The 23347-nt window shown below is 43.4% G+C and overlaps 1 protein-coding gene across 1 annotated transcript; it reads right to left on the reverse strand.

The window, feature by feature from the left end:
- Window positions 1-18604: 18604 nt before the first annotated feature.
- On the reverse strand, window positions 18605-22848 carry C5H7orf25 (chromosome 5 C7orf25 homolog). The gene is made up of 2 exons (XM_072153341.1): window positions 22694-22848; window positions 18605-20058 (listed from the first exon to the last, which is right to left on the reverse strand). The coding sequence occupies exon 2, from the start codon at window positions 20037-20039 to the stop codon at window positions 18771-18773; it is 1269 nt and encodes a 422-aa protein (XP_072009442.1). The 5' UTR covers window positions 20040-20058; window positions 22694-22848; the 3' UTR covers window positions 18605-18770.
- Window positions 22849-23347: the final 499 nt, after the last annotated feature.

Below are 23347 nucleotides of genomic sequence, written 5' to 3' on the forward strand. Positions count from 1 at the left end.
GACAGCACTGTATGGGGAGGATACTGGCGGGACCTCTGTGTACAGCACTGCTAAGCAGCAGCATTGTACATTGAGCGTCAGTGTATACAGCGCTGCTGCTTAGCAGAGCTACACACTGAACACCAGTACCGGGAGCCGCGTCACTGAAGCCAGTCTGCTGCCCCAGCACGCCCCACATAACATGTTCTGCCGGGGGCGTGTTAGTGAGGAGAGCCTGCCGCCCCACCCCGTCAGGAACACACCATGCTGTGCAGGAGGACCGCGTCACTACGACCCGCCCCGTGACGTACAACAGGTACCATGCTGTGCTGTGGAGGGCTGCGTCACTAAGACCCGCCCGACGCCCCACCCCGTCCTGCATAATGTTCTCTGCTGGGAGCTGCGAGCTGTCACGGCTATGGCAGAAAACATTATAAATCCACACAGAGCGAGCTTTGACCAGACGCAGGGCCGCGGAGCTAGCTGTCAGCGGCGCCGCAGACCGGCTGATAAACTCCAACGGCCCGGTCCTGGTCCGCAGACCGGCGGTTGGGGACCTCTGCTATACATCACATCTAATATATAAAGCTGGATGCATGTGTCTGTATATATGTATGTATGCCTGTTAAAGGAATCTACACCGTCGCAGTAACAATCACCAAATATTGCATAGCCGCTCCCTGTGACTCAGGGAACGTCATAAGTTTTGAGTCAAAATTTTCACCCCGCACTTTTCTAAATACACTTACTAACCACCATATACAGGAGTCATTAACTGCCGGCTGCTGTGGCAGTTAGCAACCAATCACAGCTCAGATTCTATTTTGTCACAAGTCATTAATGAGCTCTGAGCTTTGATTGGTTACTATAGGCAATGAGTATAAGACAGCTTATAATAGAGATAGAGACAGAGACAGAGAGAGAGATTTAGAGATAGTTATAAAATATTTTTGTTAACCCATTCTTTTTGTTATAGCTAAGAGCGTTATTTACTCTCCCGGGTAACAATGGTGGCTACAGCTAGTTTATCTATATATCTCACATTCATTCCTTGAGTACTAAAAAGTTAATACTGGGATAAGAATAAGAATTTAAGGAATGTAGTGTTTTATCACCTGTATCTACACAATTGTTAGCACATCATAACTATAGTGTGACGAGAACCAGAGTAGGGTGTGGCGGTAAATGAAAATAATTTTAATATTAAAGGCAGGTTTAATAGAAATAAACAGGACCACATTTTTTAAATTAGTTTTGGCCTAATGGCAAGATTATTGTATTTGGAATGGATCCAGGGTACAATATGGCTTCAGATTTATCATGTGGTGAGAAAATAGAAAAAGTTTTCATATAGAATTATTCATACACATGTGTTGGTTTATATTTCTCAAGTTCATACACTTTTCATGAAAAATATGGGCTCATGTGAATGGAAAATGTGTTGACTATGTGATAGTTGCTGATTTATGTTGTGCTAAAAGTCACCGTTTTCTCACATAAATAAGTTTTCATTAATTTAGAAACAAGGAGTAAACTGCAGATTACATCAAACCTGATAAGGAAAAGTTGACACTTATTTGATGTCTCCCTTATTTTACCAGACATAGCTCATGGGAAAAAATGGCATCTTTCTAGAAAAGATTCATGATGGTGCATTAGTTTGTAGTGACGTGCAGCAAACATTGTGCATCAAAAAATCTCACCACAAGGTAATAATTTTATCTTCTTTTTTTGCTGTATTCCAGTGAATGGGCTACAATTGCAATACTATGCACTGCCACTGTACAATGTAAAGCACTGTGCTTGATAGACTGTGAAGGAGGTGATAGACTGGAAGGCAATTGGTCTCCAAGTCCATGTCCTCAACAAAGAGGGCTGAGGTTGCAGTCACACGTGGCTTTTACACAGCTTGTTGAAACGCATTTCAACAGCTATGGAGGAGAGATTATATAGAGATTTCCCAATAAATGTAAATTAGGCAAATCTCCTCTCCACAGCTGTCAAATTCTGTTTCAAAACACAATATCAACTCTACGTGTGACTGCACCCTGAAGTAGTACATGCTGCACGCTCATGTGCATAGCAGCATCCACTAAAAGGGTTCATGCACCAAAAACACAGGCGCCTAAGGGTTTTATTCACATGGTGAATTATATATATAATTTCAGTGAAAGTGTGGCAATATGCTGAGGTTCACAACCTTTTCTCCATAAACAGGAATTTTTCACAAATAAACAGAACAATAAACTGTAATTTATCGTTTTGGTGTGATATTTGATATCCCAAAGGCAACAGCTTCTAAGGGGTTAAATCGACAGGATCTGTGTTGTCTCCTTCCTCCCCAGAAATTGTAGGTGGGTATCAACTAAAAAATGCAGCTGGTACTCATTAGGGTATTGCAATAGGGTGCAAATAGACGCGCCCTGATGCATTTCTGATGCGAGTGGCCACATCAATTAAGGAATTGTGATGATAATAACAAAATTATTATTTAGTGACAGTTTCATGTGAACAGTACATGAAAGTCACTATATAATAATTTTGTTACAAAAATGCATCACAGCCTTGTCATGGCTGCACCAACTATTCACACCCTATGTAGCCCATTCTGTCAAACGTTCACTGTATGTACACAGCAGGGGGAGGTGAAGGGGTTAAACATTGTAGCTGCATGTTTTTTTTTCCACTTTTACAATTTCCAGGACATACAACTTAGTGTTTAAGTTTATACAATAAAATCAGTATTTTTTAATGCTATTTCACGCATTATAAGCAACAGATATTGATTATACATACACCAAATATGTATATACTAATTTTTTACTATTTTAATTAAAATATGTATTATAATCAGATTACATTTTGATGTGGAGCGTTGTCTTTAGCTTTCTTAGGTAATTTACTGGATTTTTTTCCTTATTTTTAAAAATTAACATATGTTACAGGGGTTCCTAGAGATCCTGTTTAAAATTTACAGGTACATCAATACATCCCAAAATTAGAAGAGTTCAGTAAAGTTCAACCAGAAAAAAAGAGTAACATTCACAGGTAATATACACTCACCGGACACTTTATTAGGTACACCATGCTAGTAACGGGTTGGACCCCCTTTTGCCTTCAGAACTGCCTCAATTCTTCGTGGCATAGATTTAACAAGGTGCTGGAAGCATTCCTCAGAGATTTTGGTCCATATTGACATGATGGCATCACACAGTTGCCGCAGATTTGTCGGCTGCACATCCATGATGCGAATCTCCCGTTCCACCACATCCCAAAGATGCTCTATTGGATTGAGATCTGGTGACTGTGGAGGCCATTTGAGTACAGTGACCTCATTGTCATGTTCAAGAACCAAGTCTGAGATGATTCCAGCTTTATGACATGGCGCATTATCCTGCTGAAAGTAGCCATCAGATGTTGGGTACATTGTGGTCATAAAGGGATGGACATGGTCAGCAACAATACTCAGGTAGGCTGTGGCGTTGCAACGATGCTCAATTGGTACCAAGGGGCCCAAAGAGTGCCAAGAAAATATTCCCCACACCATGACACCACCACCACCAGCCTGAACCGTTGATACAAGGCAGGATGGATCCATGCTTTTATGTTGTTGACCCTACCATCCGAATGTTGCAGCAGAAATAGAGACTCACCAGACCAGGCAACGTTTTTCCAATCTTCTACTGTCCAATTTCGATGAGCTTGTGCAAATTGTAGCCTCAGTTTCCTGTTCTTAGTTGAAAGGAGTGGCACCCGGTGTGGTCTTCTGCTGCTGTAGCCCATCTGCCTCAAAGTTCGACGTACTGTGCGTTCGGAGATGCTCTTCTGCCTACCTTAGTTGTAACGGGTGGCGATTTGAGTCGCTGTTGCCTTTCTATGAGCTCGAACCAGTCTGCCCATTCTCCTCTGACCAGGCATTTCCAGGCATCAACAAGGCATTTCCGCCCATAGAACTGCCGCTCACTGGATGTTTTTTCTTTTTCGGTCCATTCTCTGTAAACCCTAGAAATGGTTGTGCGTGAAAATCCCAGTAGATCAGCAGTTTCTGAAATACTCAGACCAGCCCTTCTGGCACCAACAACCATGCCACGTTCAAAGGCACGCAAATCACCTTTCTTCCCCATACTGATGCTCGGTTTGAACTGCAGGAGATTGTCTTGACCATGTCTACATGCCTAAATGCACTGAGTTGCCGCCATGTAATTGGCTGATTAGAAATTAAGTGTTAACAAGCAGTTGGACAGGTGTACCTAATAAAAGTGGCTGGTGAGTGTATAAGGCTTCTAGTTAAAAAAAAAAAAAACATTTTAGAAACATTTTCAACCAAAAAAAATCAGCAAAAATGTGGTTTTAATACATTTTGTTATTGTCGTGTATTATAGATGTAGGAAAGGCCTGAAACATGCACTACTATGTGGTGGTGTGCTGTTCTTTCCAGTCCCTTTGCTCAGTATTGAGTATAGGCACACTTTGAGTCAGTACAGTAATGAGTCTTCTTAGGAATGATGCAACAAGTTTTCCACACCTGGATTTGGGAATCCTCTGCTGTTCTTCCTTGCAGATCCTCTCCAGTACCGTCAGGTTGGAAGGTGATAGTTGGTGGACAGCAATTTTCAAGTCTCTCCAGAGACGCTCAGTTGAGTTTAGGTCAGGGCTCTGGCTGGGCCAGTCGAGAATTGTTCTGAAGCCACTGCTTTGTTATTTTAGCTGTGTGCTTAGGGTCATTGTCTTGTTGGAAGGTGAACCTTCCCATAGCATGAAGCTGCCACCCCCATGTGTCACAGTTGGGATTTGCAGTGCCTGCAACACATACAGCTTAGAATTAACACCAAAAAGTTTCATCTTCATTTCATCAGAAGGGATAATCTTATTTCTCATTGTCTGTGTGTCCTATTGAGTTAAATATGTGTGCAAAGTGTCTAAATATGGTCACATTATGACCATGTGATATTTCAGTTTTTCTTGTTGAATAAATTAGTAAAAATATCTATGTCTCATTTTTTTCTGTAAAGATGGGTTGCAGAGTGTATATTAATGAGAAAAAAAGGAACTTTTTTGTTGTTACCAATTGGCTGCAATGAAACAAAGAGTTAAACATTTAAAAGGGTGTAATTACTTTCAGTACCCACTGTATATACACAATATAAATATGTTCTGGCAGATAACGTAACCAAATTTAAGATTGGCCCCTTGTCAGCAATGGTAATTCCCCTCTGTTTCCTGAATAGATCAGGGATAATAGACTACATTTGTTTTTGTGTTAGAAAAAGAAGGCCAGCATCATCTTAATGAAACACTGCCACACTGTGGCTGCATCACTGCATTACCACTCTTTTGACAACTTGGATCTTACAGTCACTTCACTGATATATCTTTTCATCAATATGACTGCATTTAACTCAAGGTGTCCAGTAGGCGCAGATACAGGAAGGTTTTTGCTACAGCTTGTTTGTCCCTCAAAAGAAACATGAAAAAACTACTATTAATTACACACGGGACACTACAGTCATGGCCAAAAGTTTTGAGAATGATACAAATGGCAATTTTTACAAAGTCTACTGCATTAGGTTTTATAATGACATATACTCCAGAATGTTATAAAGAGCGATCAGCTTAAACGCGATTAACTGCAAAGTCAATATTTGCCTAGAAAATGAACTTTTTCCCCCAAAACTCCAATTTCAACTTCATTGCAGTCCTGCCTTAAAAGGAGCAGCCAACATGGTTTCAGTGATTGTTCCACCCAACACAGGTGTGGGTGTTGATGAGGACAGGGCTGGAGATAAATCTGTCATGATTAAGTAAGAATAACACCAATGGACACTTTAAAAAGAGGCTGGTGCTTGGCATCATTGTTTCTCTTCTGTTAACCATGGTTATCTCTAAAGAAACACGTGCAGTCATCATTGCACTGCACAAAACTGGTCTTACAGGGAAGAGTTGCGGAAAAAAAAGGCTCCAGGGCGCCCAGGAAGGACCAGCAAGTGCCAGGACCATCTCTTAAAAGTGTTTCAGCTTCAGGATCGGGCTACCAGCAGTGCAGAGCTTGCTCAGAAATGGCAGCAGGCAGGGGTGAGTGCATCTGCACGCACTGCGAGGCAGAGACTCTTGAAGCAAGGCCTGGTGTCAAGGAGGGCAGCAAATAAGCCACTTCTCTCCAGAAAAAACATCAGGGTACAGGATGTGGACTGCTGAGGACTGGGGTAAAATAATTTTCTCTGACGAATCCCCTTTCCGATTGTTTAGAACATCTGGAAAAGATTGTTCGGAGAAGACAAGGTGAGCGATACCACCAGTCTTGTCTCATGCCAACTGTAAAGCATCCTGCAACCATTCATGTGTGGGGTTGCTTCTCAAGGGAATCGGCTCTCACAGTCTTGCCTAAAAACACATCCATGAATAAAGAATGGTACCAGAATGTCTTCCAAGAACATCTTCTCCCAACCGTCCAAGAGCAGTTTGGTGATCAACAATGCCTTTTCCAGCATGATGGAGCACCTTGCCATAAAGCAAAGATGATAACTAAATGGCTCAGGGAACAAAACATAGAGATTTTGGGTCTATGGCCTGGAAACTCCCCAGATCTTAATCCCATTGAGAATGTGGGGTCAATCAACAAGAGACGGGTGGACAAACAAAAACCAACAAATTGTGACAAAATGCAAGCATTGATTGTGAAGAATGGACTTAAATCAGTCAGGATTTGGTCCAGAAGTTGACTGAGAGCATGCCAGGAAGAATTGCAGAGGTCCTGAAGAAGAAGGGTCAACACAGCAAAGATTGACTTGCTGCATTAACTCATTCTAACTGTCAATAAAAGCTTTTGTTACTCATAATATCATTGCACATGTATTTCTGTATGTGATAAAAACATCTGACAAACACACATAAAAACCAGAGGGCAACAGATCATGTGAAAATATAATATTTGTGTCATTCTCAAAACTTATGGCCATGACTGTAGATGTAATATGGGAGTGATGTATATAATTTGGCCCTGTATATATGTGTGGGCAGGGATGGGAATAACATTTTTAACAACGGGCTCCCTGCTGTGCTAGCGAGTAGTTCGTTAATACTCCATAAATACAAACATGTAACATTTACAGCATTATGCTGTCATACATACATTCACCACGCGTTTATGCTGTCATACATACATTCACCACACGTTTATGCTGTCATACATACATTCACCACACGTTTATGCTGTCATACACACATTCACTGCACGTTTATGCTGTCATACACACATTCACCACACTCGTGGATGCTGTCGTACACACACATGGAAGCTGTTATACGTTCATGCACCACAGACATGGGTGCTCGTATGCACATAGATGCCTTCAAACACACATGGGGGGGGGGGAATAAAACTGCTTCTAAGCAGTGGAATAATCACTAATTTACCTAAGCCTTTGGATGTATTCAGCACGACAAGTGGGAGTATGGCCGCTTTGATAAATCTCCCCATGGAGTCTGTAATACACACATTCACTTGGGGGCGATTTAATGCTATTATGAGCTCTGGACCTCCCCTCATAAATGTCACTACTAAGGAGAGTTTTAATATGTTTTTTGTAAAAATATAATTGTGTTATATAAATATAATCAAAAGACTGAAAACACTCCACAAAATGTGTGAAAAATATATATTTTGGATGCAGATATTACTGCAGCTGTATGAAAAAAAGATTCAATTCAACAGAAAGCATTAAAGGGAACCTACCACCACAAATGTACCTATAAAGGTAGATCGGGTGGTAGGTGGATCAATGGGACGTGAGGATAGCCCTTTTAAGGGCTAATCCTCACGTCCCCACACTTTTTGTTAACTTTTATTAAACTTGTATGCAAATTTACTTATGCGGCTACTGGGGCGTGGAGTAGCCGCATCTGAGGTTACACGAGGCGGCTACTCCACGCCCCGGTAGCCTCTTTTCCCCCCCTACTCACCATCTTCGGCGCGCAGATCCACGTAGCTGCGGGCCCTCATCCGGCGATCCTGCCGTCTGCGCATGCGCAGAAGAGCAGGCCCGCGCCTGTTTCGGAGCAGTGACCGCGCAGGCGCGGGCCTGCTCTTCTGCGCATGCGCAGACGGCAGGATCGCCGGACTAGGGCGCGCAGCTACGCAGAGCTGCACGCCGAAGATGGTGGGTAGGAGGGGAAAAGAGGCTACCGGGGCGTGGAGTAGCCACCTCGTGTAACCTCAGATGCGGCTACTTAACGCCCCAGTAAACGCCGCATAAGTAAATTTGCATACAAGTTTAATAAAAGTTAACAAAAAAGTGTGGGGACGTGAGGATTAGCCCTTAAAAGGGCTATCCTCACGTCCCATTTATCCACCTACCACCCGATCTACCTTTATAGATAGATTTGTGGTGGTAGGTTCCCTTTAAAGGTATTTCCAATAGATTTATTTACTGAGAAATTGGAAATCTATGTGCCTCAAAACTACAGCAAAACATGCAACACAAAAGCAAAATTAATTCCATCTGTAGCCCAAGAGAAAGACCTAGCACTCACCATCCATTTAGAGATGAAGCATTTTATTACTGACAGAGTGTATCCATGTCTGAGAGTGACTGCAACGGGAGTAATAAAATACGTAGTTTCTGATTTCTCTTGCATCTTTGATTCAATGCACTTCTTAACCCTATAGGAATTTTTAGCAAGTTTTAAAATGAGTGAAACAATAGAGAATGTTATAATAATAATACATTACCAGTTGTACCCACATTGATGCTCCCCACTTAAGTGTCAAAGTACAAATTTGTTATGGTTTTCTATATACTGATCATCACAGTTAACAGCGTTTCACTGAGCAGTTGTACAACAGTAAGAAAGTGGTTTGAATTCTAATCACCCCTTTAGGCTACCTGTACACAATAAAAGGTTAAAAATCAGTGGCAAGGAACTAATTCTAATTACTGTGATAAATATAACACAAAAAAATTATTATAAATATGTAATATATATATATATATATATATATATACACACACACACACACTATAGAGAGAGAGAGAGAGAGAGAGAAGAAAAAAAAAGTCCATGGCAGCACAGTGTCAAAGAGCCCCTTACAAAGAGGGGTGCACAAACTCCAGAGTCGTGGTATAAGACTCACATGCATATATCTTCCAAAGTGAAAGTAGGAAGTATTTAATTCAAAACCAGCGACGTTTCTGTGTGTTGCCATCTTTTTCAAACAATGTGTGCTTACAACTGAATAATCTTATATACCCCCAGTGGGAGTGCCCAAGCAATCTCATTACTATAAATAAACAGTGTACAATGCATATAAACATTGTTTTTTCTGTCCTGTGCTCCTGCCTACCATGTGTATGCTTTTTTAAATTGAAAGAATAAAGCTGGAAGATTTATATTTTTATCAAAGGTGGGAGCTGGAATTTCCTTCTTTTCATGTTGTCCATGCAAATTGCTGATGAGATTTGAAACAAAGGGATTAGATCTGGGATCGTTGTCTCCTGGGGTAGACGGGCACAATTCACCAGCAAGTTCACTGTCCACACTGTGCGAATGGGGTACAACTGACCACAGACAGTTTTATTCGGCAGTAAAACAAAATAAACAAAACTGCAAAAAAAAAAGCCTAAGCCTCTCCAACACTAACTACACATTGAGGTTCCCTACCTCACCAGGTGCTGGCCTACTGCCAGGCACCCCAAAACTAACAGTATCAGATCACTGCCACAGCTCCACAGGCTTTTGATGATTCCTCCCCAGGGTGGAGCCAATCTGGGAAGTCTGCACCAGGTAGTTGTGCAGGACTTCCAGCTGGATGCAAATTGATCCTCATTAGTGGCAAAACACCCAGCTTTCCCACATCCATCCAGCAACATATTCATTCTATACCCAAAATCTGCTTTAGTGGCAGCTACCCTGCCACTATATATATATGTATATATATATTATATATATATATATATATATATATATATATATATATATATATATATATATATTATATACCCTATATACTAACCTATAAGCCGACCTAAGTATCAGCCAAGACCCCTAATTTTAACACAAAAAAACTGGAAAAATTAATTGACTCAAGTATAAGCTGAGGGTGGGAAATGCATTGGTCACAGGCCTTCCAGTATATAGCCAGCCCCTGTAGTATACAGCCAGCCATCCTCCTGTAGTATACAGCCTGCCAGCCCCCTGTAGTATATACCCAGCCATCCCCATGCCCCCGATATAATGCCTGTAGAAAAAAAAGTGTACTCACCTTCCGACATCCCCCCTGCAGGTCCTTCCATCCATTGTGGCTCCATGTCCCCACGTGGTCCTTCGTAGGCACCATGACATCAGCCTCTCGCTAACGTCATAGTGAGTGCCAATGCCTGCGCACACATTAGAATGTCAGCGTGCATCTGACGTCATGATGCCTGCAACAGACCAGGCCGATGTCGGGGCCGCAATGTATGGAAGTGGACCTGCCGGGGGAGAAGGGGGGGCGTCGGAAGGTAAGTGGAGTTTTTTTTTCTTGACTTGAGTATAAGCTGGGACAGGTTTTTTTAGCACATTTTCTGTGCTGAAAAAATCAACTTATACTCGAGTATATACGGTACACACAGTGCCTTGAAAAAGTATTTGGCCCCGTTGAACTTTTCTACCTTTTGCCACATTTCAGGCTTCAAACATAAAGATATAAAATGTAAAAAATTTTGGTGAAGAATCAACAACAAGTGGGATACAATTATGAAGTGGAACAAAGTTTATTGGATATTTTTAACTTTTGTAAAAAAAACAATAAACTAAAAAGCGGGGCATGCAATATTATTGTGCCCCCTAAACGGGGTTTGCCCATGAAAAAAAAACTCAAATTTCCAACCCCTATTGATGTTTACACAATAAAGATAATTCTTAACCCCTTAATTTACAATTTTACTCAGTTTTATTGCTGTTTTAGCTCCTATCACTCCCTTCACTGGTCAGTGTAAAATTCAAGAGTGTGGGCAGACACTCTTTAAGCAGACACTTCATACTTTCTCTAGTGCTGTGAGATGTTGTGTGCTGACAATGTGGTTAAATTATCAGAGTACAGGTTTATATACACTTTCATTTAGCTTCTGAACATTCATTAATACATGACAATTAGAAAGAAAGACAGATCAGAGATCTATCTTCTTTACCTTTCCCCTTTGACCATTGATCTGTCTCCTAGGAGAGGGAGGTAAAGAAGATACTAACCTGGGGTTCTAGTAGCAGATAAGAAATAAATTAGAACATACCATACAGCACCACTTACATGGACAGGTGGGTGGAGTAGGCCCAAGTCTGCCTCATCGGTCATAATGTGTCTGGGACAGCAAGGAACGTACAAGCGGGCACACTACTGGGAATTGTAGTCCGGCGGAGTCGCGCCTCCTCGTGTAGGCTGCGTATCTCCATCGCCGCTGGAGAGGATGGACACCAGATCGAAGAATAACACAGGGAAGGACAAGCCGACCGAGGACTGATCCAGAGGGCAATTTCGACTGTGGAAGGCCGGTATAACCCCAGGTAAGTTTGTGCCGCCCCCCCCCCTCCTGCCCACTTAGGAGGAGAAAGACCCTCTCTTTACCTGACCGATGTAGGGACAGGAAGAACACTGGCTGGAGGATGCGGGTGGGAGGCCTTTCTCCTCTCTTCTTCCTGTCGCTAAAGAGGTCAAGGGGCATCCTCCAAGTGGGCCATCATGGGGACGTCATGGAAAATTCAAGTTACTGCCTACTGACTTCGTGGATAGCTCGCCTGCTAACACCCGCTTTTTTCCAGATTTTATGTCACTTACCTATCCGGTGCTACTATACCGGCTCTCAGAAGGCTGGTGCAATCCATCAGCTATTAGGACCTCGATACACCCTATAATTTCAAAGCTATGACACAAGTTCAAACCAGGTGAGCAATTTTCATTCAAGGAACATCCTCTACCGATACTACTAGGGACGCCGTCCGTGTTTCTCCTTTCTAATGTGATGTCTGTCCGTAGCAGTGGTTTCCTATTTTACTTGCTGCACACAGTCTCCTCTTAACAGTTGTTCTGGAGATGTTTCTACTGCTAGATCTCTGTATGGCATTGACTTGGTCTCTAATCTGAGCTGCTGTTTACCTGCAATTTCTGAGGCTGGTGATTCGGATGAACTTATCCTCTGCAGCAGAGGTGACTCTTGGTCTTCCTTCCCTGGGGCGGTCCTCATGTGAGCCAGTTTCTTTGTAGCGCTTGATGGTTTTTGCAACTGCACTTGGGGACACTTTCAAAGTTTTCCCAATTTTTCAGACTGACTGACCATCTTTTCTTAAAGTAATCACGGACACTCATTTTGTTTACATTTTTGTTTAACTGCTTTTTTCTATCCATAATACAAATTCTAACAGTCTATTCAGTAGGACGATCAGTTGTGTATCCACCTGACTTCTGCACAACACAATGATGGTCCCAAGCCCATTTATAAGGTGAGAAATCCCACTTATTACACCTGACAATCCAAGGTAATGTTATATCCAGATGATATACTGTTGTGTTTGGCAGACAGAAGAATCAGTGCCGACCACGATGAGGGCTGTAGAAAAGTTTGGTTGTCTGGTTAAGAGTTAACTGGAACAAGTCTATTTTAATTCCTCTAGATTCACTCACGTTAAAATGGTGTGGAGAGTTGAAGGTTTCAGAGCCCCAACAACATTTTGAGCAGCTAGGAGTTGTGGTCAGTACTGATATTTCTTGGTGTCCGGAACTCAACTTTTTACCTATACCTCATGAGCTTAAGTTCATGTCTGGTCCAGATTACCTATTTTAAAGACAGATTGGGGCACACTTACTAAGGGCTTTGTGCCACACTTTAGTCGGACTGTCCAAGTTCTTCGTCGCTTAAAACCGCTTGCACAGGTATTTAAGAATTGTGTGCGCTGTGGTTGACACAATTCTGTCCTGTCAGAGGTGCTCATGATGAAGAGCGCCCGCTGCCTTGAGTGAACCAGTGGGACCCACTTTATGCATTTTATCCCCCTCTTCTCCAACAGTTTTAATGCACCCTGTGAACCACTTCCTACATGTACTGTTCCACCTCAATATCACTCATAGACTGTTTACAGAGCTACCAGTACCATCATCTCTATCACAGTCATTGAACACCTTCATCGAGGCGAACAGTCTGGGAGACGGTGCTTCCTCTTTCTGCTTTTCTACCACTACCATCCTAATGGTGAGTCCATACTCAGGCTATGACCGTCTGGTAATATATAATCCCCCACGATTGTATAGGACCCATTGGTTTAGGTCTAACCATTCTTTGGTGTTTTTTTTAGACAGATTTTTGTCCAGCAGTGTCTTCTATCATTATTTCTTGACAGAACATTTGCATTTGCCATTTTTTAACGGCATATATTAAAAGTTATATTTTATTCTCCACTTATAATTTCCTTGATATACATAAGGTGAAATTACATATTGTCATTTGGTACTACTTGTATTTCCATATTGTTGAAGAAAAATTATTTACCGGTAATAAAGATTATATGAATTTTTTTTAAAATCTGCATGGAAAGGCTGATCAATATTGCTCACCTACTACTGAATACTAAATTTTACCGTTTCATGATGTATTACATTCAAAACTGTTTGTTTAAAAACCTTCAACGTCTAAGGAATGGCTTGCAAGACAATGAATTTTCTAATTAAACTCTGATCTTGGAAAAAAAAAAAAAATGTGTAAGTTTATAAATATGTATTTTTTATGTTTAAGGGGAAGAGGGGCACCCATGAATAAGACTACTATGGGTCAGAGCCTCTCCTAGTTAAGCCCGAGGTGATCCTACAAAGTATTGCATCAGGCACTGAATAAATATGCTCTCCACACTTATTAGCTTTTTGAAAAAACACATATTTTCTTTAAACTTCACAAATACTTCATACTTTGTGTTTTATTGACATGTGAGAGCACATCACATTCTAGTTTGTGGCTCTAATGCTTAACCCCCTAACGCTCTGCGCCGTAGCTCTACGGCGCAGAGGTATAAGGGATGTATGAAGAGGGCTCATGGGCTGAGTCCTCTTCATACAAAGGTGGGGGTTTTTGCATTCTGCAGAAAACCCCCACCGCTAATAACTATTAATCATTGCAAAGTCGCCGGCAGCGTTTAAAAAAAGGCGGCGCGTGGGCGCTGCCATCTTTATTGCGATCACCGCGCCCCCGAACGTCATCGGGGGGCGGCGATCGGTTGCCATGGTAGCCTCGGGTCTTCTTTTGACACGATGCTACATGGCTTCTGCAGTTTCGTTACAATGAGCCAGTGCAATACAGAAGTATTGCAGTATATGGTAGGAGCGATCTGACCATCTAGGGTTAATGTACCTGGTCTAAAAATAGTGAAAAAAAAAAGTTTAAAAAATAAAAAAAATTTATAAAATATTAAAAGTTCAAATCACCCCCCTTTCCCTAGAACGGATATAAAACATAATAAACAGTAAAAATCACAAACATATTAGGTATCGCCGAGTCCCAAATTGCCCGATCTATCAAAATATAAAAACGGTTATGGGCGGCGATGACCTCCGAGACGGGAAATGGCGCCCAAATGTCCGAAATGCGACTTTTACACCTTTTTACATAACATAAAAAATGAAATAAAAAATGATCAAAATGTCGCACAGACTTCAAAATGGTAGCAATGAAAACGTCGCATCATTTCGCAAAAAATGACACCTCAAACATCTCCGTGCAGCAAAGTATGAAAAAGTTATTAGCGTCAGAAGATGGCAAAAAATGTTTTTCTTTTTTGTACACATTCATTTAATTTTTGAAAATGTATTAAAACACAATAAAACCTATATAAATTTGGTATCACCGCGATCGCAAACCAAAGAATAAAGCTGAGGTGTTATTTTGAGTGCACAGTCAAAGTCGAAAAAACTGAGGCCACAAGAACGTAAAGAACGTGCAGTTTTTTTTCAATTTTTTCACATTTGGAATTTTTTTTCAGCTTCGCAGTACACGGGGGAATAAATAACATTACGGGAAAGTAAAATTTGTTACGCACAAAATAAGCCCTCACACAGGTCTGTACACGGAAAAATGAAAAAAGTTATGGATTTTTGAAGTTGGAGAGCGAGAAATGAGCCGAAAAACCCTGCGTCCTTAAGGGGTTAAGAATGAGTAAAAGTTCAAGGGGTATGAATATTTTTGCCAACCACTGATTTTGTAAGCCTATATTGAGTTTTTATATAAATACTGTCCCTCGCATCTAAAAATATAATAATAAAGTTACCTCCTAAACTAAAGGACACATGCCTTAAAGGACACCTGTCATCAGGTCTCTGTCACTAGTCCTGTCACTACTACCTGTTGGAGCAGCTCACAAGGATCCATCCCAGCCTTTATCTAGTTATTTCATACATTATTCATTATAAAATCATCTATTTTTTATCATGCAAATGAGGCTGGTCACATGGTCAGAGGCAGTGATGTCACACCTGTTCCCCCTCCCCTCTCCTCCCCCTGCTCATGTCTGTGTGTAATGTATAGTAAAGCATGGCTACTGTGTGTGCGCTGCATCTGCTGACATGCTGCATCCTCCTAATATACAGGTGAGAGACACAGACATCAGCTACACATGTGCCTGACATGTTCTGCTATAACATGGCTGCCTGGAGATGCTGTATCTCTCCTATGAACACAGGCTGCAGGGGGCGTGGCCACCAGGAAGCACATCATTATACAGCCTCACATCATTATACAGGCTGTCAGTCATGCACTGGGGGTGTGGCTGTGCCTCCCACTCATGAATAAGGTGGACAGCTTGAATATGCTAATGCTTCATTAGATATTTCACAGATCATTTGCATACAGCTTTAGGACCTCATTGCTTAGGTTTACAGGCATGTAGAGGGACAATGAAGGGATAGAGGCAATGCTCTCTAATGGCAGTTTATGAAAATATATTTAGTTTAGGGGGGTTATTTTGCATGACGGGTTCTCTTTAATCACCAGTTTTCTGGTAAAATCTCACCACCCCTGCCAGTTTCTCTGCTTTTCCGTCCAGCACAGTATTTTTGGTGGGCAGGCAGAGGCGTGCACTCTCCGGCCTGCCACATTTATTATTGTATCCGCCATCCCAGGTGGTGGGGTGGGCCAGGTTGGGACATGCCTGCACACTAGCTATAACCTGCGCCCCTGCTCCTTCCAATGCAGCGGAGTGGCGGGGTTTACATCATAAGCTGGCAGAGAATATGATATATAACCCCCACAAATTGTCTAGAGGTTTGTGCTTCTGGCTTTTTTTTAGAAAATTACAATACATAATAATGATGGCAACTGAAACACAAACTGACCTGCACCGTGGGTTTTTATTGAGCCAGGTAAATGCTGCAACTATTGATGTTGAAATACTCAAGTTTCTTGAGTTCCTCCTTGCATTATATTTCACTATGATGTTCAGAAATCCCTTCTCAGCTCAGCTGTAGTATGGCAGTATATGATAGGATCGTACAGACACCCTAGGTTTAAAGTACCCTAGTGAGTCTGAAAAATAGTAAAAATTAAAAACAACTTTAAAAAAAAATTATAATAACAAAAAAATGACACCACTCACAGCTTTGTACACCAAAGTATAAAAAAGTTATTAGCGCCAGAAGATGGCAAAATCCCCCCCAAAAAATTTGTACAGGAGGTTTTAATTTTTTTAAATGTATGAAAACATTATAAAACATTATAAATTTGTTATCCCCGTAATCGTGCCGACCCGAAGAATAAAGTAGACATGTCATTTGGGGCGTACAGTGAAATCCGTAAAATTCCAGCCCACAAGAATACGGCACAAATGCGTTATTTTACCAATTTCACTGCATTTGGAATTTCTTTCCCGCTTCCCAGTACATGGCATGGAATATTAAATACCACCATTTTGAAGTGTAATTTGTTATGCAGAAAATAAGCCGTCACACAGCTCTGTACATGGAAAATTTAAAAAGTTAGATTTTTGAATGTGGGGAGTGAAAAATGAAAACGCAAAAACGAAAAAGGGCTGCGGCGGGAAGGGGTTAATGGAGTATAAGCCGAGGCCCCTAATTTTACCACAAAATACTGGGAAAACTTTTTGGGGGTCATTTATTTTATTCATCGTTGTCGATTCATAGACTACATGTTCTGCGTATGAGCGGGGCCACAGGAGACCCTAATTGAGTACTTACTGTACCTTAACTCCATTAGAAGGGAACTACAGTTATCCATGACATATGACAGAAGTTTTCTAGGCACAATGGTACACAAGGGTGCCAGCGGTGGTCTTAAAACTGACCTATTGAGAAAAGATACCGATAAGAATAGTGTTTTACACTATAATAGTAACCATCCCTACTGTACAAAAAGATCGGTACCCAAGTCACAACTTTCACGAGTATGTAGAATAGTAACGGATATTGCTTTGAGAAATGAATGATTAGATAAAATGAAACAGAGGATCCTTGATAGAGGGTACCCGAGGTACATATTGAAACAAGCTTGTGATGCAGCAGTATCTGAGACAGGTTCATCTAAGGTTCAACCTGACAAAAAAAAAAATAGTGTTATCACACCAAGGAGACATTGGCATGTCCTTAGGACGTCCTATCCAGATGTAGAAGAATTTAGGAACCCCCCACTGATTTGTAACTAAAAGGCACCTAACTTGCGTAACAAATTAATCAAAGAGGATATGGGGAGCTCTGTTAAAATTCCTCAACAACGGTTTCTATCCACTAGGAAGAAGGGTACATTTCCATGTTTAAACTGTTCGGAATGCTCCAACATCATACGAGGTGATACCTTCTGTCACCCTCATACTGGTAATCCATTTAAAGTAAAAGGTTACTATTCATGCAATTCGTGCAATGTCATTTATTTAAATGGCCGTACAGACTCTTATGTATCGGAGAAACAATACAGCCTGTGAAAACAAGAATAAAGATAAATCCACAGTCAGATGTAATAACCATTTAATACCTATCCCTTATCATTTTCATGAGAGGAAACACACTATTGCCCAATTACAATTTCAAGTTATTGAGCACAGGGGACCTAGGAGAGGAGGTAACATCAAAACTCTCCTACAACGGAGAGAAGCTTATTGGAACGATACTCTCGGTACATTGGAACCGAGAGGGTTAAATAGAGATTATGATCTCAGCGGTATCCCTTAATACAACTTTCTCTTTTCATGAGGGTCATGATGATATTATATGAATATATGACACATTATGTCAGTTTGGTTTTCTAATTTGACCTTACCTTTTCTCCCTAGAAACAGAATCTGGATGAAGAAAACCCCTGAACTCACTACGTCACACCACAGGAGGCAACGTTTCGGTAGGATGTGACACTGATGGGCAGGTTAACTTAGTTATTTTGTATATAGTTTGTATCAGTTTGTATTTACATATCGTAGTTGAGAAAGGCTTGGGTTACCAGCCGAAACGCTTTCTATTATTACTGAGATGTGGCTGTTCTGGTGCGCAAAGAAAACTACTTGCATGAAAAGACGAGTTCTGGGACTTCTATTTTCTGAAATATTTACACTAATGTCTGCACCAACACAGGGGCAGCAGCTTCTTATAAGAAATAGAAAACACTACAAGACCGAGTGTGGTTAAAGTGCATAGCTTTAACTCTTTATTGAACATGTTCTTTCCACATGATACATGTATCAAGCCTCATTGTGGGATACATTAACAAAAAATTTGGAATATTTTTTATATGCATAAAACAAACAGTCTAATGAGATCTTGACAGAGAAAACAATGCCTGGGGTCAGTGCAGGTCAGAGGCTGCCTCATTCTTTGGTATAGGAGTTGCAGAAGACTCTTTGCTCTCAGTAAGTGCTCGAGGTTGGTGAATAAACACACTGAATTTAACCCCTTGATTATTGGCTGCTCTTACAAAGCCACTATTTGCGGTCATTGTGATTGCCCTTAAGGTGTCCCCAGTACCAAATATGGAGACTGAACGGCTGTTAATTTTGGAGCTAGCAGCAAGTTTTAAGGCACGCTCAGAAGGTTGGTCGGGCACAACATTGATTCTCTGTATGAGTGATGCCGCACGTTCTCTCTCATATGTGCCTCCTAAGGTATCCAATATGGACTGGAAGTCCCTTACAGCACATTCACAGGCAAACAGCTCCTTGCCCTCCATAAAGGAGTCTAGCAAAGGTAATACTTCCTCCTGCCTTTCTTGCGCAGCCTGTTCTGTCAAAACCTTCTCCTTAAAGATAAAATAGCAGCCCCCATGACTCAAAGCAGATACGTAAGTAATTAATGTTGTGATGTCCAGGTTCACCCGGTTGCAGACTTCAACCTTAATCTCTCTAGGAAAGGCCAGGCTGGCAACTATATTTTCTCTATCTACTTTGCCTACATGGAGAAGCTCATCATCATCTTCATCTGATTCACTGCAGCTAAGATCATTTTCTTCTTGAACGTTCCCTGAAGGTAAATTAACAGCGACAATATCCCCCCGGACAGATATCCTCATCTCTCGTAGCTTCTCGGCCATAGGCTTGGAGACACTGTTATAAAAGGCAAATATAATATGAGGACTGCTGTACTGCACTGGCTGCTGACGGCTTGCTTGTAGGTAATCCTTGGCTTGTTCAATAATGCTTTTGTCCCCATATTGTCCACGTCCAATCCATATATTATGGAGAGCTTCTGCTTTTCTACCTATGGCTTTAACCCATGTATGACCACCATTGGCAACCACATCAACCACCAGTGTTTGCTTCTCACCAAACTCATCAGTGTAGCTAAAGACATGAAGAACACTGACCACATCTTCTAGACTCTCGGCTGACTCAATAATGGCTTGTAGGTGAGTGAGATTAGTGCTTTTTAAGTGAGACTCCTTAATGGCTACTTTTCGGGCCTCTACTTTTTGTAAAAACTTTAGTTCTGCCTTTAATTTGCTGCATAGTTTTGCTCCACCCTCAACACCTCCAGCTCGAGACTTTGAGAGGACTTCAGCTCTCTTTATAAGTTCCTTGGCAATTGTTATACGATCGCAGAGCATAGAATCCACGGACATGATGACAACATTATTTTTCCTAAAAAGAGAGAGAAAGAGATTACTGCCATTAGTAGAATTATTTTATGTTGAAAAGCAACACTGACAATAATTTTCAAGAAATAAAACACAATTTATAATAGTGTGTCTTGTGTTACCCGTGGTAACTCATGGCAGCCACCTCCTCTGACAATTTCTTCTGGGGCAATGGACCCCATTGACGACAGAATGTAAAGGCCAAGATCAGGGGTTCCTCTGACCTCAGCGCTTTAAACATACATGTACAACCTTGTCTTTATTACAAGTCTCTGTATTCGTACAAGTTCACATACATCATTATGCTTGAAGGTGTTCTTACTGGGTGTTTAACAAATGTTCAAAGCAACAGTTTATTTTTTTTCATTAAGAAAAAACTTTGCTTGTAGAGGCTGATTTACCCCCCCCCCAAAAAAAACACCACCATACGTATAAAAACTATGTTAATATGACCTCTGATCAGGGGAAGAGTAAGTGACAATGTTGATGGCGTGGGAGTCGGAGTGGTGATAAAATGGACTGACTCCCCAAATATAATAAATTACAAAAAATGTAAATCTCCCTTAAATGTCTGTTCCATTCCTGATGTAAGGATTAGGTCAGAGATGAGCTACATTTATTGGTCCAAGGTCCATACTGTCATACTTGCCGCAAAAAATGCCACCCCAGCAATCAATACTGCATTTTGAGCAGATGATAGTATGGGAGACACCTGCACGGCAGACTAACAATACTTATACAGAAGACCCCCAAAGCAGACCAAAAAAATTATAAATCCTCCCCTTCTTCTCCCTGTGCCATACTGCAGAAGCTTCTCTACTCCATGTGCCACTCCTTGTTTGAGCCAGCATCGAGACTGGGAACAGAGCTATGCCTGGAGCAAGAGAGGACATGATAGCAGTAAAGCAAGTACTTAGCACTTTGGGGACCTCTTCTGCTGGGCCATTCTTCTTAACCAGGTGCATACAACCAGTGTAAGGAATCTGGACACAGTGCGGAGCATCAAGAGAGGATGCGGGAGCAGTGAGAACTGTGCCCCACCAGAGCGCCCCTGCTGTGCCTCACCAGAGCGACCCTCCCCCCCCATCCATTCCGCCTCACCAGAGCGCCCCCCCCATCCATTCGCCTCACCAGAGCGCCCCCCCCATCCATTCCGCCTCACCAGAGCGCCCCCCCCCCATCCATTCCGCCTCACCAGAGCGCCCCTCCCCCATCCATTCCGCCTCACCAGAGCGCCCCTTCCCCATCCATTCCGCCTCACCAGAGTGCCCCCCCATCCATTCCGCCTCACCAGAGCGTGCCCCCCCCATCCATTCCGCCTCACCAGAGCGTGCCCCCCCCATCCATTCCGCCCCCCCATCCATTCCGCCTCACCAGAGCGCCCCCCCATCCATTCCGCCTCACCAGAGCGCCCCCCCATCCATTCCGCCTCACCAGAGCGCCCCCCCATCCATTCCGCCTCACCAGAGCGCCCCCCCATCCATTCCGCCTCACCAGAGCGCCCCCCCATCCATTCCGCCTCACCAGAGCGTGCCCCCCCCATCCATTCCGCCTCACCAGAGCGTGCCCCCCCCATCCATTCCGCCCCCCCATCCATTCCGCCTCACCAGAGCGCCCCCCCATCCATTCCGCCTCACCAGAGCGCCCCCCCATCCATTCCGCCTCACCAGAGCGCCCCCCCATCCATTCCACCTCACCAGAGCGCCCCCCCATCCATTCCGCCTCACCAGAGCGCCCCCCCCATCCATTCCGCCTCACCAGAGCGCCCCCCCCATCCATTCCGCCTCACCAGAGCGCGCTCCCCCCATCCATTCCGCCTCACCAGAGCGCGCCCCCCCCATCCATTCCGCCTCACCAGAGCGCGCCCCCCCCATCCATTCCGCCTCACCAGAGCGCGCCCCCCCCATCCATTCCGCCTCACCAGAGCGCCCCCCCATCCATTCCGCCTCACCAGAGCGCCCCCCCATCCATTCCGCCTCACCAGAGCGCCCCCCCATCCATTCCGCCTCACCAGAGCGCCCCCCCCCATCCATTCCGCCTCACCAGAGCGCCCCCCCCCATCCATTCCGCCTCACCAGAGCGCCCCCCCCCCATCCATTTCGCCTCACCAGAGCGCCCCCCCATCCATTTCGCCTCACCAGAGCGCCCCCCCATCCATTCCGCCTCACCAGAGCGCCCCCCCATCCATTCCGCCTCACCAGAGCGCCCCCCCCCATCCATTCCGCCTCACCAGAGCGCCCCCCCCATCCATTCCGCCTCACCAGAGCACCCGCCAGCCCCTGCCCTTCACCCGAGCGCCCCCCACCCACGGCGTCCCACCAGCGCGTGCCCCACCCGCTGCACTTCACCCGAGCGCCCCCCACCGCTGTGTCCCAGCCAGAACGCCACCCTGCTGCGCCCAACCAGAGCACCACAAAACTGCACCAACAGAGCACTAAAACGGCCTGCGCAATCTAAATACAGTCACAACAAACTATACGGTAGTGTTATATAGAGTAATACAGCCAGACATACAGAACAGTCTATTCCCTCAGTCGCCCGTACATCTCATCATGATGTACATCACACATACATACTGCATACACAGTAATGAGCTGAGGGGACCGCAATGTCTGTATATGTTCCGCAACGTTCCTCACCTTAACTGCAGCCACGCACAGACAGCGATACAGCGCTAACCGGGTGTCTACAGCTGGCAGCAATACCGGACCCACTGCGCATGCGCGCGCTCTGCCTGCCGGAACTGTTCTTTCCGGGGCGGAGTTCATCCCTGCGTTACGTGTGTTGTGACTCTCCGCCCCCTGCAGGTCAATGTGGTACATTACACTGCAGAAAGAGCGGGCGCGCTGCTGTGTACCTCAGCGCCTTCTCTCAGATATATGAGATTAACCACCCCATTGATGCCAGTAGTTAAAGTAAAAATGACATTAGTTCTTCAAGGACACAGTGACTAAGCAACAGATGATGGGGGCTGCCTCCTGCACACTGCCTGGTACACACAATCTCTGAGTTTCAGGTGGCACCTGAGATCACGTGACTCCAGTGAGGAGATTCCTACGCCTGGGCTGAATAATAGAGGTCTATGGCACCCAGTGGCTTTCTATGGAGAGGGGAAGGGTGAAGAGCACTCACCCCTTCTCCCTCCGGTGAGCACACAGTCATGTACATGAGACCTTAAAGAGGACCTATCACCAGATTTTTACCACCCTAACAATGTCTGCTGATAAAGGGTTACAAGTCCTCCCCATAACACCTAAAATTGGCTGCCTGTGGGGCACTGTACCTTAATTACA

Source organism: Engystomops pustulosus, chromosome 5 (genome assembly GCF_040894005.1).
Source record: "Engystomops pustulosus chromosome 5, aEngPut4.maternal, whole genome shotgun sequence".
Classification (NCBI taxonomy): domain Eukaryota; kingdom Metazoa; phylum Chordata; class Amphibia; order Anura; family Leptodactylidae; genus Engystomops; species Engystomops pustulosus.

Bases quoted from the DNA above. Each gene is read 5' to 3' on its own strand.
- C5H7orf25 (XM_072153341.1), bottom strand. From the start codon at position 20,039: ATGTCCGTGGATTCTATGCTCTGCGATCGTATAACAATTGCCAAGGAA.